This window comes from Durio zibethinus, chromosome 28 (genome assembly GCF_047325235.1).
Source record: "Durio zibethinus cultivar Kanyao isolate XHJ-2024 chromosome 28, ASM4732523v1, whole genome shotgun sequence".
NCBI lineage: Eukaryota > Viridiplantae > Streptophyta > Magnoliopsida > Malvales > Malvaceae > Durio > Durio zibethinus.
In genome coordinates, this window is record NC_143189.1 from 6438029 (window position 1) to 6455628 (window position 17600).

Consider the following 17600-nt stretch of genomic DNA (forward strand, 5'->3'; position numbering starts at 1 on the left):
TTGTATTGTATTTGTGTTGTGTCACTGTGTCATGTTTTACATTGCCAGGTCTAATTTTATATTTAAGTTAGATCTCTTCATCTATTGTTAATTAGATTTAGGTTGGATACTTAACATAGTGTTAGAGCCTAGATTTTGTTTCGCTATTCTTGCCTCCCATCCAAGTTTGTTACGTGATAAGTTTCCTTCTATCTTCGCCTACACACGATGGAGGCTTGTTAAAGTAGTGTTATCTAATATTTGTTAAATATTGAGTTTCTATAATTTTATATTCAAGTTAGGCTTCTCCACTTATTGCCAATTGGTTTTAAGTTAGATATTTAACAAAAAATTATAAGGTTTTATGATATAGATACCTATAGGATTAAACGAAATTATGAAGGTATAAATGTGTATTTTTTATGTTTGGTATGTGAATACTCTATAGGATTAGAAGAGAATGCTCATGAGGACTATTTGTGAGTGTTAGAAAAAATAAATAAGAGAATAGAAATAATAGAAAAAATTTTGGCTTTGAGGCGTGAAGAATTTTTTCTTGATGGCAATTATGCCTTTAGGATACAACAAAGCCTCAAACTCTCCAATCAGAAGTAGTGAAAATGGTTAAACTGAAAGACCTATTTACAATGAATAAATAGACATAAACTTTTATTCAAATGATTATGATCTTTTGTATAATCATGACCTTTATGAATAATAATATATTTATATTCAAATAGTTATGATCATTTATCTTATGATAATTGTTATTTTTCAAACATAATTATTTAAAATATGAATAAAATTAATATAAAAATTAATTTTATTCATCAATAATTAAATCTTTTTATCCAATGTGAGATGCCCCTCATTTTAAGCTACCAATAGTCCTCTATTAGTTTGGAATGTTGGTGCTTAATGTTTAACCTTTCACATAAATAAATATTATGAATGTAAGAAGATATTTCTTGATTTAAATTTTTAATTAGCATATATATCTTAAAATTCTAACAAAGTTGATGGTGTTCGTAAATTAAACATCAACTCTTAGTGTTATAAACATACATAATGCTTATTTAATTTTCTGTCAGAGGTCTATAATCACTTTAGCATTATTATAAACATGTGCTTCTCCTGTTAATAAACATTTACAATAGAGATCTCAATTCTTCTTGTTGAAGAGGCACCATTTTTATGTTTATATAGGTAGAGTTTTCATTATGTCTTTATTGCTTTGGACATTTAAATAATAAACTCCATTAAGAGTATTAAACTCATTTTCCCCGTACAATGGATCACACTAGTTTCTAAAATTTGAATGGATTTTACTAGTACTTAATAGACAAATAACAATAACTTGTTTTACCCCATTAAATTTTGTAATTAGAGGTTACTAATTCAAAGTTGGGTTTCCATTATTGGTGTCTAATAGTAAGGATTTAAATCCATTTTATTTGTAGTACTACTAAACAAATATCTTGGAATTCAATTTCCTTTTATGGTAATTACCCTCACTTGATATTGAATCTATAATATAATCACTTCAAGCTAATATGTCCATATTTTCATTTTACATACCATTTATATGGTTTAAACATTGTTGCCTTATTCTTGTCATTTTAAGAACTAGAAGGTATTGGTTGTGGTCACAACTCTATACTCATAAATTTTAATCATTTTATTTCCATACTTTTATATATTTTTAATGCAATTATACTTTTAGTACAATTAGTTAAACTTAATGAATAAACCAAACTATTTTAGTTATTTTAAGATTTTTAAGGACTTTTTTATGATTTTACTTTAATAAGTGTACTAAATTGATTAGCTTGTATAATTTGCTCATAAAATTATACTAAAATCTTACAATACTATTGTGATGATTTTTATTTTTTTTATTCTTATCACCCCCACCATGTGCAAGTATACTTTCTTTTACTAAAGAATGTCTCATTTAATTATCAAGATATCATTTAAACTTTAATCAAGTTGCCCATTTCATTTATTTTTTTCACTATTTAGTGGTTTTTTTTTTTTTAAAGTAGGAGGCCTCCAAATCCACCCTTAGTGAAAGATAATTAGCAAATATTCTATATCTTAATTTTTTTCATAAAAGTTTCATAACTTTTATATTTTAACTCAATATGAGAGTTTACATCAATAAATAGATTTCAAATATTATCATGCTTCTATAGTCTCATTTTCAAACTTTTTATGTCAAATCATAAATATTTATATGAATATATTTCATCATGGACACTATTAATAATTTTTATTACCATAAACAAAACCATTTCTATCACCTAAATGGATCAAATATCATTCTTTTTACTATTATAATAGTTTTCATGTTCACAAGATCTTTGAATCACTTATCACTTCCAAAGTAAATATATTTTAAAATTTTCACTATATTTCAAAACTTTTAATAAAACCATAGATGATAAATCATTTATATAGCCTATGAATTAGATTATATACATAACAAAAAATGACCACAATGTGATCAATATTATGGCATCAGTTTTGACTTATGGCTATTCTAAGCTAACCATAATAATTCACGTCATACCAATAAATCATGTAAATTTGGCAATTGATTTTATCTCATTTATAGTGATGGTTTTTAGTGAAAACTTAATTGTCTCAAATGTTACCATGAGTTTCCAATGCATATATTAATTGCTCAATGGCCAATTCCAAATTAATGAATATTGAAACCTCTAAACTTGGTTTCAAAATTTTATGAGAATTTTTATTTTTTTCACCATTGTGCAACCTAAGTATATATCTCTATTATATATTTACCACTTTTAATTGGTTATAATATTTTTTGATATATAATAAATTCAAATTTTACTCATATGACAAATATGCCTATGTACAATAAGAGTCTATAGTATATTTAACTTTAATTTCAAGTACTTTCACAATCATTTTGTGATTAATATGTTCATATTTAGATTACTATGCCAAAACAAGTCATGAAACATGATTCCAAAGAATTGCTTTGCATAAAATAGCATTATTTGGTTTAAACTTATGACCACCATATAACATATTTCAATATAAAATTTTATTTTATTTATTTATTTTTTAAACAAAACAATTCCAATCCATTACTTTTGCACTACTATACACCAGGATTTCAAATCCATTCCAATTGAACTTTTGGAATTATCAATTAATAAATTTTGACCCAAGCAATGTAAAATAATCAAGAAATTGAATTCTTGCAACATGATAAAATGATGAATTAGTTGCATACCTGAACATCAACATATTTGCAACACTCTTTCAATTTTCTTTTGATGCCAAATGAAAACATAAAATCATTTGCATATTTGAAACTTTTCATACATGTTTCAAGAGTCGATTTTACCAACTTTGTCAATTTCTTTTTATTGTATTTTTCTCATGTGAAATATGAATTTTATAATTGTCTTTAAATTGTTAGTTAAAATAAATAAGAGAATATAAATAATATAAAGGAATTTTAGCTTTAAGGTGTGAATAACATTTTTAAGTGCCTCTAGGATACAATAAAGCCTTAAACTTTTTAATTAAAAGTAATGAAAATGGTTATATTAAAAACTTTATTTATAATGAATGAATAGACATAAATTTTTATTTAAATAGTTATGACATTTTGTATAATCATGATCTTTATGAATAATAATCTATTTATATTCAAACAGTTATAACTATTTGTCATATTATAATTATTATTTTCAAACATAATTATTTAAAATATGAATAAAATTTATATAAAAATTAATTTTATTCATCAATAATTAAATAATTAAATCTTTTTATATAATGTGGGATGTACCATATTTTAAACTATCAACAATGAGCGTATTAAAGAATAATAAAAGGGTCCATATAGATATATGTGTGAATGTTTGAATTAGGATGTTGTTAGTTTGAAATTGTTAAAAATTAGATTATGATTGTTAAAGATTAGTTGAGATTGATTTGATTATTTCTTTGTAATTCTTTACAACTAGTGAATATTTTTTTTTATTCGTAAAAACAAACGTATTGAATACTGAATTATATTAAATTATTATCAATTGTATGAATAATTTGCTTAATTATATAATTGGATTTAAACTTTTAGTCTAACAATTGATATCAAAGTCATGTTTGAAGCAGATGTGAATGGGATATACCTAACATATATAACATTGTTAGAAGGCTTAGGGAAGTGATAAAACGACATGGACCATCTTTGTGTATAGACATTAGAGTTTAGACAGCGAAAAAAGTTATTACATTCTTGTTCTTGTTGTTTTAGGGCCGCTATATCTCTTATTCTCCTTTCCCCACTTTGTTTCTCATGAACAGAATCATTCTTGGAACACTATAGCTTTGCTATTACCTTTAAGGGTGGCAATTTGGACAGCATGCCGGTTTCATATTAATTTGTTGTTAGAATTTTGTTAATGTTTTAAATTTCTAATTTGGACCCGAAATTATTGACGATTCATTTTTTAAAAAAAGAAAAAAAAAATAATGTTGTTTTAATTTTCAGTCAAATAAATTTGTATAAATTAACGACAAATTTATAATGTTTATCAATTTTTAAATCATTATAAAATTTCATTGATCTTAGCGTCGATAATTTTTTATTTAAATTTATCAAAATTTAAAATTTAATAATTAAAATAAAAAATTTAATATTTTACTAACAAATTATGCAATTGTTAACAACATCAATGATCTTATTCCACCTTATTTAATAAGAATTCAATATCAAATCTGATCACATCATATATTTAAAAATTTAAAAATTTAAAATCTAAAACTTGATGAAATATATTAATTTTTAAAAATTTGAACTCTACCTATAAAAATTGATTCTAGTACAATTGTAGCTATGGTCGTTTTCCCACTCAAAAGCGTAAAAAAGTTCCGACTAGCAATAAGTTTTCTGTTTAAAATTTGTTGCATATTCTTGCATTTTATTTATAATTTTTTTATTATATAATGATATAATTATTTAATTAAAAACAAAAAATTATACAAGTATCTATCATCTATAAATATCGATTTCATATTGAATTTTATACAATTTTAATTTATAATTAATTAATTATAATATAATAATTATATGTGATATATATTTTTTCAAATTACATCAATTAAATATTTTTCATTTTACCGTTGCAAGAAAAAGATTATGACATGAATTTCACTGAAATCCAGGAAACAATCCAAATAACCCATATTTAGAAAGTGATTGTTGTTTGGACAATGGAAATCCTACTAATCCATAAATTGCTAACTAGAAAGACAAAACGTCTTCTTCGTCTATCAAAATGTTTTGTACAAATTTTTTTTTTCTCCACATTTCAACATCAACGTAAAAAACATTTTATTTCATTTGTTTGACATGATGTCTATACTGATCGTTAAAAGAAAGAAACCCCTCCTCCAACGGTACATTTTGTTGCAAATGTCATTCTTTAATTCAATTTTTTTTTTATCAAATTTCAAATTTCTTCAACGGTACATTTTACAATTTTCTTTTTTTTTTCAATTATAAAGATAATCACATAATTCGTACAGGTTTTTATTTTTCTTTTGTAAGTAGTTACCACTTGTACATTGTTTCATTGTTTGGGTTCACAAATTTAAAAAAATGAAGTCAATGGAAGGAGTGATGAAAAAGACCATGGGTGACGACCACAAATCAAAGAGTATAATCAAGAATTTAAAATAGGTAGAAATGACTGGATCTCATTAATTTTATTATAATCAATTAGTAAATGATAATTTTCAGTGTTTCTAAACAATATCAATATTTACTTCTCTTGTTGATGCTAATCTTATTTTAATTGCAAAATCTTTATAAATTATTTATATAAATAAAATTTGTCATGATATATTTGAAAGATTGGTTAAGTTATTTATTTTAAATTTTAAAGAAAAAAAAAAGAAAGAAAAACTCTGTTCTAGTATACTTAAATTTTAAGTACCCAAAAAAGTAAACTTAATAAAAAGTCATAGATAGAAAATAAAGTGATTATAAGTATTACAATTTAAATATTAAACCTGTTAAATATAAATTTTTAAAAGTAATTACATGAATTAATTAAATTAAATTTAAAATTTAAAATAAACTTAAATTTAATGATGTAGGATGGGTGATTACAAATGCCACTTTAATTTTGTTCAAAAATTGTAATAATTCAAAAGGTAGACTTTATGTATATTTAGATTTATATATTGAAGGTGTATGAAATATAAATTTTTATGAAAAATATATTGTTTTGCCCTTCAATAAGTGAATAAAATTACATAGGTGGAAATAATTTAAAAGGCTTGTTGAGAAACGAGGACAGACAATTTTATTCAAAATTCTCAAGGATTATAAGAAAGCTAATAACAAACAACCATAAATTATTCATAAAATTTGAAAAAGAAAAAAGCTCATCGATGTTCTTCAAGTTGTATACATATTTATACATGTTAGTCAAAATAGAGAAAACCTAAACTATGACTTGTATATGATTTATATTACAAAAATTATATTACAAGTGACAAGTGACCTGTTAGCAAAAATAGAAAAGCAAATTGAAAAATTCCCCCAAGAAAATTACAGTAATCCTAAAGAAGAAAAGTAGTGAAAAAGAAGCCCATCACCAAATTATTCCCACATGGAAGTTTCAAAGTTGCCAGCGATTAAATTCTCTGTAGCCCATATCTGATCAGCAAATCCTCCATAGAAATCTTGTGGTGGATACATCCACCCATCAACCGAGTCAAGAAGTATAAACTCGTTCAGTGGGTCAAATAAGGAGTCGAAATTCCCTTCGATATTGGGTAACTGAACAATTTCACTCAGCTCCTCGGGTTCTCCCGAGACATTGGACTCTGACAGAGATGAAGATTCGGATACTAAAAATGATGATGAAGAAGACGATGTCAGAGTATTGAAATTGACCATTGAAGCAGCTTTAGCTGCAGCGGCTTGGATGTCACGGGGAATTAATGAAACAGGTCGAGGAAGCAACTCGGAAAGCTCGGGGAAGTTGAGAATAGCTGAGTCACCTTTGATGCTTAAAGCAGCTACATCATGAGCACGCGCTGCCATATCTGGGGTAGCAAAAGTACCAAGCCAAATGCGAGATTTCTTGCGCGGCTCACGGATTTCAGACACCCATTTGCCCCAACTCCTCATTCTGACTCCTCTGTAAACTGGGTGCTTGCTGCTTGTGTCTCTTGGTCTTTTAGCTTTGCTGTCTGCTTCTGGGACTTCAGGATTGAATTTCCTGGACAAGTTCTCGGGAGTTTGTGAAGAAGAAAAAGAAGATGTGGGGGATGATGAGTTGGAGTCATTATTGCTGCTGCAACTCTCAGCTTCTGATGATGAATGGCTTGATTCTGTCATTGTCTGAAAAGAGTGACCCAAATTTTTTGATAATTCAAATGCACACAACGAGGCTAGAGAAAAGTGAGAGTTGTATAGAATATATAGAGAGAAAATGGGGAAGGTTTTTGCAAGACTGAGAAAGGACGCTCCCTTCGAAGTGACCCTCAGCCTACCATTATTTGATTATGACAAAAACTTGCAGATAAATTGCACGAAAAATTTTAAGAATATGTGAATGAAGAGAAAGGTCAACAATTTATAAAACATTTTCTCCGTAAAGTTTAAAAATAGAAAAAGTTATTTCATTTTCAAGATAAGATAAGTCGCTAGTTGATAAAAAAATATTTACGAAAAATTTTTTATAAAATTTTTTTAAATTTACAAATCATTTATTAACAAAAAAATTCTTAAAATTCAAACTACACACTTTCCATTCGATCCCTAAATTTTATTCACTTGCACTAATTCATATAAACAGTAATCAGTTAAATTAACCCAAAAAATCCCAAAAGAAAAGAGAGAGAGAGGAAGACGTGGGACCAATAAAGAATGGGTCAGCCCTCAGCTACTGATCAGCGTACATACCAATACAGGTGTCCCTGCCTCGTTTCAATTGAAACTGCGTTAGCCACATTGGAAGGACACGTCTCACAAAATGACAAAACCCTTTCTGCACTTTGTCCCTTCAGAGTCTTTACCGCCCTTTTATCTTATTCAAAGCCACATCACGATGACTCCAATCATCGCCATTTTTCACTGCCGATATGTTCTCTTAATTACCCACGTCAACAAGTTTTAGGTTTGCTAATTTTAATTACAAGAAGTTGAAGTTCCTCAAAGTTTAAAATTTAAATTTCATACCCATTGAGTAATATTTTTTATAAATTTAAATTTAAATTTAAATTTAATTAATTTATATAAAATAACATAAAAACATATATATTTATTTCCATTTATGGGCCTTTCCCTTAATAAAGAGATTTTATTTTGATAACAAAAAACAGAAACAGATCATGATATTTTTTTTAAAATCAAATATTTATATATTTTTGTTTTTCAATTATTTGACTCTCGCATCTTTTTCTATCCCATGTATATAATTTAGTTTCAGAACTTTTAGACAAATCGGGTTTGCACAAATAGAGTACGCTGTTTCTATGCTTTATTTGTAATTAATCAACACATTTTTTAAAAATTTAATTTAGCAGTCCCACAAATTTATTTGTATTTTTTTTAGGAAACGTACAAATTTTTTTGTTATTGATTTGTATGTTAGTGGTTCATATTCTGATATTTCAATTTTTTTCACCAAATTTTTTCTTGTTTTTCCTTTAAATATGTCACTCAAACCCTAATCATATATATGTTATCAAATCAAATGATAAAAGAGTAAACCCAAAATTCAATTAGTCGTATCAGCATTGATTAATGTGCATAATGTGAAAAGAAAAATGGTTTCCATATAGTTTGCTTGTTTAGAAAATAGTTTTTTATGTCAGAAATTCGTTTCACGTGGATAAAATTACATGGATAGATGTTGCCTTGGCAACTACTTAGTTGAAGTGGAAAAAGAAATGTAGTATTATTTTATTTTCTTAACTAACGTTACCCATCACATGGCTTATTAATTTGGGTAGGTGTCGCTTATAGACCAAAGTTAGAAATATTTTTTCACAATTTCTTTCCACATGATAGATAAAATAGAGTTTAGACATTTAGACCAATTTTAAAATCTATAATATAGTGTTATACTTTACTTACCATGTCAGTAACATTTTAACCGCCGTGTAATTGTAGTTTACATATGATTGTTTAGTTGATTATGCCATCATTCATAAGATATAAAACAAAAAATCAAATCAAGCATGCAACATGTTTTACGTTTTATTTTATTTTTTTTATATATTTAATTAATTTGAGTGTTGCATATCTCGGAGTATTGCTTTTGATGTTTATTAACTTTTTTCTATGTAACAAATCGGATATATTTTCTAACTCAGCTTTCAACAACTCCTTAACCATTAAATCATCAATTAAAAAAATATATAGAAAATAAGAAAATGTTAATATTTCTTGGAAATGTCTTGAAGTGGTTAATAAACTTCCATAACAAGTAAAATCTGTTCTTAAATTTTTAGTATTTTTATCCCTAACTAACAATGTAAGGTATAATGGATTAGGTAATCTGATTTACTTAAATTAAATATATTTTATTGACCTCACAACTTTTGGTTGCTTATTAAGTCATTGCTTTAGAGAAATAAAATTCTCAGTTCTCCTCCTTTTAATTAGATGACTAGGACACAGCACAAAAATATGATTCTTAATTTCTTTCCTATGAAGGCGGTATTCAGATTTCGGCTTCTACTTTTCTTGGTTAATTAAATTGGCTATTGTTCACCAAATTTAGTATTTTCTTTGCTTGAATCATTCTACTAAACTAATTGACTGTCATGGTTGTATTGAATTAAATTAGATTTGACAATTTATGTACATATATTTATTTATTTAGTGTTTAATATTAGTAAAACATAAAAATTATTGTGTTATAATTTATATTGATATATTAAATACAAAATATGTATTTTTTATTTTTTTTAAATTCATATATAATTTTTTTAAAAAAATTTTAAATTATATCTTTTTTATTTTATATATATATATATATATATATATCATATCACTATATTGTATTTAAAATTATTAAATTTATTTAAAACTAGCTTTGGATATGGGAAAACCAATCATGTTTGGAATTAGAATTGTGGCTGCATTATTTAAAACAGAGAAATAATTGTTTTAAGAAATTAGAATTCCAGCAAATTGTGGTCCAAAAGGTAGGTGTTTATGTAGAGCCACTATCTAGCGATGGGAAACATATCTGACTCCATCTCCAAAGGGGTCATCTCCATTGAGTTGCTTGAGCGTGTCATCTCGTTTTGAACCCTCTGATCATTTCTTCCAAAAGCTATCTCTAAAGCAAGACATTCCTTTAGTTCTGCAAATACATGACTCATGTGTGGCCTCTGCATTGAAGTTGGCAGTACACATGACATAGCTATCTCCACAGCTTTCCACGCAGTATTGACGTTGAAGTCATTTTGCAACCTGGGATCAACAATATTTCGAATATCTCCTTTCTGAATTATAGGACTCACCCATTGAAGTAAGTTTATGCTGTCCTCGGCGCTGATTCTTATTATTGCAGGCAGACCTGTGATGAGCTCAAATAGAATTACCCCAAAGCTGTAAACGTCACTTTTCTTATTTAAGTTTCCTGATGCATGAAATCTGCATGAAAAGGAAAAATGTTTTTATTCTGGTAAATAAGACGTTTACTGCATTTATAGATACAACTATAAATTTACCATGACATTGGAAAAATATTTGTTTAGGTTTTTGATATCAATCCTGTTGCTTTTTTTGAGAACTCTTGTGAAATATAGCTTTAGATCAATGAGCATTGAAGCTGATAGAATGCAAGTAATCTAACTAGTTTTAGTCCTTACTCAGGGTCAAGGTATCCCACTGTGCCAGCTGGGCAGGTTGAAGTGTAAGAGGCATTATCCGTAGAGAAAACTCTAGACAGTCCAAAATCACCTATCTTCGCCTGCAGGCTTTCAGTCAATAAGATGTTGGAAGTTTTCAGATCTCTGTGGACTATGGGGGGCTTACAGCCATTATGAAGATAGTCCAACCCTGAACATGTCACGAGTAACCAGTTTTAAAGGGGGAAATGTCAAATGGGCCAAAAGAACTGTAGACAATTAAGTATTTTAAAGAGATCTTGGACCTTGTGCAGCATCAGTCGCAATTTGAAGTCTTTGTTTCCAATTTAAAACAGTTTTGTTTGTCTCTGCAAACAAAACATATCAAGATCATCTCTTTCATTAGGGTTTTCAAAGTGAATTTAGGCATGGAAATTTTAATATAGATGATAACATCCATACCAGATAAATGCCGCCTCAGGTTTCCATTAGACATGAACTCATAAACAAGTGCCATGTTGTCATCGTCCTTGCAATAACCGATTAGAGAAACAAGGTTCTTATGATGAACAATCATCAAGAGTTGTGCCTGTATTATTTTAAATAATTGGTACTTCATCTTATGTGAATGAATTTACTTTAGCAGCAAGTCTCATACGGTAAATATTTCAACATAAAACGAAACTTTCATAGTCAATAGTTGAAAAGCCTAGCTGCATTTATATCTAACCTCTGCTTGGAATTCCTTGTATCCTTGCTTTGATGATGAAGAAAGCAACTTCACAGCGACTGGAGTGTCATCATTTAGGTGACCAAGGAACACTTTTCCGAATCCTCCCACTCCAATTTCGTTTTTGAAGTTATCAGTAACTCTAGCAATCTCAGAGTAAGTAAAGGGTCTATTCTTGGATTTCAATAACCCTTCCTTATTTGATGCATTAGTATTAACAACCTCTACAACAGTTAGGAAAGCACTATTAATTCAAACTATCATATGAGTATCAAGATCCACTTTTTTTTCCTCTTTATTTATTTATTTATTTTTGGACAAATAAGCTTTTTATTTAAAGTTCAAACAAATTAAAACACATTATACAGAGGTGCAACCAGCCAAAACAGGAAAATTAATCAAGATGCAGCTTTGTAATATTCAAAGACAGGGATATATCTTACATCCCTATCATTTTTTGTTTTTGAAGAGAGGGGGATGGGGGATAAGATGTTAAATATAGGCATCGAATATAGATATCCATCCATGAATTATTAGTTTTTGACAAATATAAACAAGTGCTAAGAATATGGATGCATGTAGTGGGGAAATTAAATTACATCAGGGAAATCTTGGCATAAACAAAATAGATAAAAGTTATGGACAGAAAAGAGAGAAAATACCTGCTTGTTTTCTCCTTTTTATTCTGTGAAAGATGACTAGAATGCTTAGGAGGATAACAAGGGCCAAAACAGATACAATGCATGCAACAAGTGGAACAATAAACTTCTTGTTATTTTCTTCACATGAATCCTTCTGGCATGATTTTTTATTTTCACTGAAACTGCCATTCAGCAGAACAGACAAATTTCGAGATGCATTAGCTGAAAATATGGCCAAAACAATCCAATCATGTCATAAGAAGTAATTTTGAAATGTGAAACATGAAGAGAATGATACATAGGAAATAATTGGTTAGTTATCTTAAACCTAAAAATGATAAGAAATTATCATCTCTCTCTCTCTCTCTCTTTCTATATCTATATCTATATATATATATATATATATATATATATATATATATATGCAGGATAAGCAGTGTCAAAGGAACAAAGAAAATTTTGAATTGGGTAATTGCCATGGGAACTTGACAGCAACGTGACTTGGAAAATTTTTAATAATCTAGGAAAGAACGAACCTTAGAAGCAGTGATCCATTATCAGATTTGTCCTTGAGAGACTGGGGAATTGAGCCCTTAAGCTTGTTCCCTGATAAATCTCTATACAGAAAGTGTGATATTTATATTATTAACCAATCATGCTTAAACATACAATGTGTATATATTATATCAAAGCCTACAAAATAACATCTGAGTAATATCAGTCAGCAAAACTTACAGGACTTTCAAGTTTGGCAGTCGTGCTAAAACTTCTGGCACAGACCCAGTCAATTCATTGTATGATAAGTCACTGCAGGAAAAAATAAAAAGGTTTCCATGTCAAATGTGGGGTGAATACTTCATAATTTTCCTATAGAAATTACTACTACTTCATGTCATTGACAAACAAGTATTCCATCATAGGATTGCATATACTATCGTGTACCAATCAGTCAATCACATAATTGACTTCAATGGACCGGCATAACAATTCCTACTGAAATTTATTGGTGTTAAAACCAGAAAACTAGAATCTGCAAATAAGGAACAAAAATGTATTGAGGGATTCAGCAGACTTAGAGAGTCAAACAAGTGCAAAAAGAGCTGCTGGACCAGCTACCATCTAGGAGGAGGTGCTTCTGTAGAGTAACTTAGACACTAGAGATTTAGTACTTACATGGACTCTATTGCCTGCAGATCAGCCAATGATGGAGATATCTCCCCTGTTAATTTACTTGAACTCAGGTTCCTGCACAAAATCAACCAATAAGGAAGGAGAATAAGGTACCACTATCATAAATAATACAATCAACTAATGGTTTTGTATTTGTTGAGACAAGCCATCAGACTGAAATCGATCTATCAAGCTTCCAAGTTACATGAGGAAAAATCAACTTGTTTTCAGTTTCTTCTAATCTGGAATGAATCTATAAATACTCTTTGAACAAATGATCCTAACACTTATTTGGATGATTTGAGGTGCACTCACAGTGAGATTATCCTTGGAGTACTGTTAAACCTGCAGCTCAAACCACTCCACGAATACTCTTTTGGGAGGCATGGGTCTCCTTGCCAGTCATCTCTGTTTATTTTGTATGTATGCTTGATGGACATGACAGCATCAACTATGATCGTTCAGAATAGAAATGTAAGAAATTGGAATAAGCTAATAATTATATAGAAAACTATGTGGAGTTATTGAATGGTGTTATTCCATATCTGTTAAGTCTTGGGTTTCCTGTGGTTTTATATTCAAGTTAGGCCTCTTCACCAATTGTAAATTGGTTTTAGGTTGAATACTCAACATGATATAAGATCCCCGGGTTGTTCTGTTCTTCTTGTCTGTTACCCCTTCTGAGGTTGTCCGCGTGTAAACTCTTGTTGAGCTATACCTGAGGGGAGTGTTAAGTGGTGTTATCTTACATCTGTTAGGTCGTGGGTTTCATGTGATCTTACATTCAAGTTATTTCTTGGATAAAATACATTGTAATGACATTAAAAGAACTTGCAAAATTATTCCAGGTTTAGATAGTTCTGAGCCACTGACTGGCATATGTCTAGTTGCAGTCCAAGGCATTTCAATTAGGATGTGTTAGTATTTCCAAACACATTTCCTTTCTGCAAAGGTGGTAGCTCAATTACTTCACTCTAATCGTGATATGATATTTCATTCTTGATTGTTGCGGAGAAGTTGAACCTCATTGGAACTACTCTTCACCTTTATACAAATAGCTAACCATTATCTATTTTCTTACGTAGAAAATAGCCCATGGGATCGGTCAGCCAAAAATGACATTAGTCCTCCTTCCGCAAATGTGGTACTTCCTTTTGTTTGTTTCATAACCGCATTAATTGAATTGAGAATGATCAAATAAATTCAAGAACGGTTAGCCCTAAGATCTAAACATGTTTTCATATCTGGAATGTGTAAGTCAATGGTTAGCAAATTTTCAGATTGAAGATTTTTTTTTCTTAAAAAAAGATGAAAAATGAATCATTTGAATAAAGGATATCAAAAGGAAAATGTACCATCTGATAGGTCTGTAGGAGAAAGTTGGAATTGATGAAGTTGGTAAAACTCGAGAGCATTGAGGATTGGAGGAAGGCCAGACTCAATTGTTGAATCAATAGTAAAATCAATATTCCCTTCAATCCGCAACTTCTGGAAACTTATGGACAATGGCTTTAAGTATTCAAGAGTAACAGGTCCGTACTTGACACCATTCAAAGTTATGCTTAATTCTCTTAGTTGACCATTTCCCAAATCCTCAAGTTCAGCAAAGTGAAAGTAGACATTGTATTCATAATCAGAATTGAAAGAGGAAGAGCAAGTCAAGGACTTGGAGCCATTGGATGGCTGGACAGCAGTTCTCAACACCTCAGCTGGTAGTTTATACAAATTACCACTGCCTTGAATATCAATATCCAATGAGGTATTAAATGGAACAGAGCTTGGAAGTTGGGCAGGATACCAGACACGGTCATAAATATCATCCTTGTACCTATTTGAGATACATTGGCCTCAGTACAATATACTCATTGACTTGACGAATAAACATTCATAGTAGAAAAATGATGCATGTCTATTATGAACAGAAAGATGAACTAAAGGAACCATAAATTTGACACTGTCAATTCAGAATGCAAAATGACCAAAAAAAAGCACCCCCAAAGCTAGGGTTTCTAAATAAAAGGCTTTTACTCTTTGATATTGGATCTAACTTGCAGCGATTCATGTATGAATCAGCAATAAAATTATTGATAGGCCTATTTTCAATGAAATAGATGCATAATTGCATATTCTAGGAATCCCTTGCCACTCGGATACAGGTATCAATAAAGTCCATGCTTGCTATTTAGGGAATGGAAATTGGAGCGTGAAAATTCTCTTTGAATTTTGCTAATTTCCCTAGAGAAGCTAATTCCTGCACCAACAGATATAGCCTGTTTAAAATGTTGACTGACAGAGGGAACTCCCTCCAAGCTTGCCAGTTGTGACCTGAGACATGTTTCTAGTTCTAATTCTATGTGGTGTTTCTGCTTCTGCACTTCTCTGATAGTCAAATCATTTGATTGCTTTTGTTGCTTTCCATCAGAGGCAGTTTGAAGTATCAAATTGCAAAAGGGGATCATAAAAAAGGGTTGCTTGATATCTACTATAGGTTTGAAAATGATCTGATGTTGCAGGGGGCTGCTTGTTCTGCTCAATTAAACTGTTAAGTAGGTGTCAACCAAGCCCAGAACGAGCCCTTGTCGTCTTTGAGATTTGGACTCATTCCTTCTTAGTTTCAAATCTATTACATGGGGAGATTATGGGTTTTTATAACTTTTGCTGACAGGAAAAGTGATTGTTGCAATGCAGGATTCTGGATAGATAATACTAATACAACTGTTTAAGGAACAAGCCTGCTTACCTGACACCAACCTGCTGGCCAGCATCGGAACCCAGGTCGTAAATCCCCATATTAATCAGTGCTGAAGAGCCAGTTCCAGAAGTCGAATAGTTTGAAGGTCTAATCTCCAATGAAGAAATCAAAGGAGTTCCAGAACCAGTGTTCACAAGACAAACATACTCTGTATCTGCAGGAAAAACGTGAATAACCTCGTAGAACCTACTAGTAAAGTTGAATTCCACAGTCGTCCAGTAATTAACCCCGATATACAAGTCAAACTTGGGGGCCTGATTCTTGCCATCGAAATTTCCATACGAGAAGGAAGCTCTGATTCGGTAGCTGTTGTTCTTAGCTTGTTCAAGTTTCAGGGTGTAGCAATTCTTCCTTCCCTGTGGGAAACTTCTAAGGGTCTTGTATCGCTTCCCAAATTGATTATTGTTGAAATAGAATTCTGGTAATGTCTCGTGATTTTCTCCACTGCTAATGAAATCTTTGTCAGACTTGAAAAATATCCCGGTTGCATCATCAAAGTAGTCATCCTCCACCCCACAATCAATGCTTATGAAACCTTCAAATTTTTTCAGAGAGTTAGATTTCACAACTTTTTTTATGCAATTGAATACTATTCAATTTTAATAACAACACTTGTCTTAAAGTTGTCAGACAATGTTCTCTCAATTGAAAGGACTATATTTCAGGTTTTTTCTATGTTGATATGGATTTGGGATATCGACATGTGTCCAATAAATAAGATAACATAATGTTTTTTGTTTTTTTTTTATATAATTAATTTTGAGAATAAAAATATCCTCTAAAAAATGAAATAAAATAAAAATTATAGATCATAACTCACCGTCTGGTTTGGAATCTAGAAAGTTATACAACAGGCGGTCACAAAGTTTTATACTCGTTCTTCAACATATATTATTTAAAAAAAAAAAAAAAAAAACTCAAGGAAACTTGTGCATGATTTACCTGGATTTTCAGTGGCCAGTTTTCTTCTGTCAACATCCTCATTGTTGATTCCCCCAGCGGCAAGTATTAAATCCCCAAAAGAAATAATGGCGAAAACAAAGAGCAGCAACATATTTTGAAGTACCACCATTAATAATACTTTATCCATTTATATGTAAAATATATGCTCCTCGTCGTCGTCGTTTCTCTCTACCAATTTTTCAGTGTTAATTTCTTTGGTAATAGGTCCAAGCAGCAATTATTTCTCAATCGGCTACTTTTATATTCATATATAAGCACTAAACTGTGGTGCAAGGACTTCTATGGGAGTGAAGCCTACGCCAAAGACTTCTATGGGAGTGAAGCTTACGCCAAAGACTTCTATCGGAGTCAAGCCAACGCCAATGACCGAGACTTCATAGTTTTTGGTCATCCCCACAAATCTTTTCTCCCTTTTTTTCCAAATTCATCATCATTGGCCACCCGACGCAATACATAATCTATGGGTGTATGTAGCATAGAAAAGAAAAAAAAAATT

At 30.1% G+C, this 17600-nt stretch overlaps 1 protein-coding gene and 1 pseudogene across 4 annotated transcripts; both read right to left on the reverse strand.

Annotated features, from left to right (window-relative positions):
* Window positions 1-6316: 6316 nt before the first annotated feature.
* On the reverse strand, window positions 6317-7729 carry LOC111280955 (ethylene-responsive transcription factor TINY pseudogene; annotated as a pseudogene). Its single transcript, XR_016335024.1, has one exon. The product of XR_016335024.1 is annotated as an ethylene-responsive transcription factor TINY pseudogene (transcript).
* A 2361-nt stretch (window positions 7730-10090) lies between these two features.
* Window positions 10091-17327, reverse strand: LOC111281089 (putative leucine-rich repeat receptor-like protein kinase At2g19210). Of its 3 annotated transcripts, none has more exons than XM_022868689.2 (13): window positions 17084-17322; window positions 16130-16676; window positions 14745-15217; window positions 13705-13840; window positions 13393-13464; window positions 12955-13026; window positions 12756-12836; window positions 12241-12401; window positions 11579-11802; window positions 11311-11437; window positions 11154-11216; window positions 10870-11059; window positions 10091-10651 (listed from the first exon to the last, which is right to left on the reverse strand). In XM_022868689.2, the coding sequence occupies exons 1-13, from the start codon at window positions 17229-17231 to the stop codon at window positions 10219-10221; spliced, it is 2727 nt and encodes a 908-aa protein (XP_022724424.2). In that variant the 5' UTR covers window positions 17232-17322; the 3' UTR covers window positions 10091-10218. The 3 variants fall into 3 exon arrangements, with proteins under 3 accessions (XP_022724424.2, XP_022724425.2, XP_089613145.1); XM_089757019.1 differs by having other exon boundaries at window positions 10336-10574; window positions 17084-17327; XM_022868690.2 differs by lacking the exons at window positions 13705-13840; window positions 14745-15217 and having other exon boundaries at window positions 17084-17321.
* Window positions 17328-17600: the final 273 nt, after the last annotated feature.

What these genes read in the sequence shown, in the direction of transcription:
- LOC111281089 (XM_022868689.2), bottom strand. Translation starts at nt 17,231, where the DNA reads ATGGATAAAGTATTATTAATGGTGGTACTTCAAAATATGTTGCTGCTC. An exon ending in AATGGATCACTGCTTCTAAG is followed by an intron (nt 12,402 to 12,755) that starts GTTCGTTCTTTC and finishes GCTGAATGGCAG; the next exon opens with TTTCAGTGAAAATAAAAAAT. An exon ending in GTGGGATACCTTGACCCTGA is followed by an intron (nt 10,652 to 10,869) that starts GTAAGGACTAAA and finishes CTTTTCATGCAG; the next exon opens with ATTTCATGCATCAGGAAACT.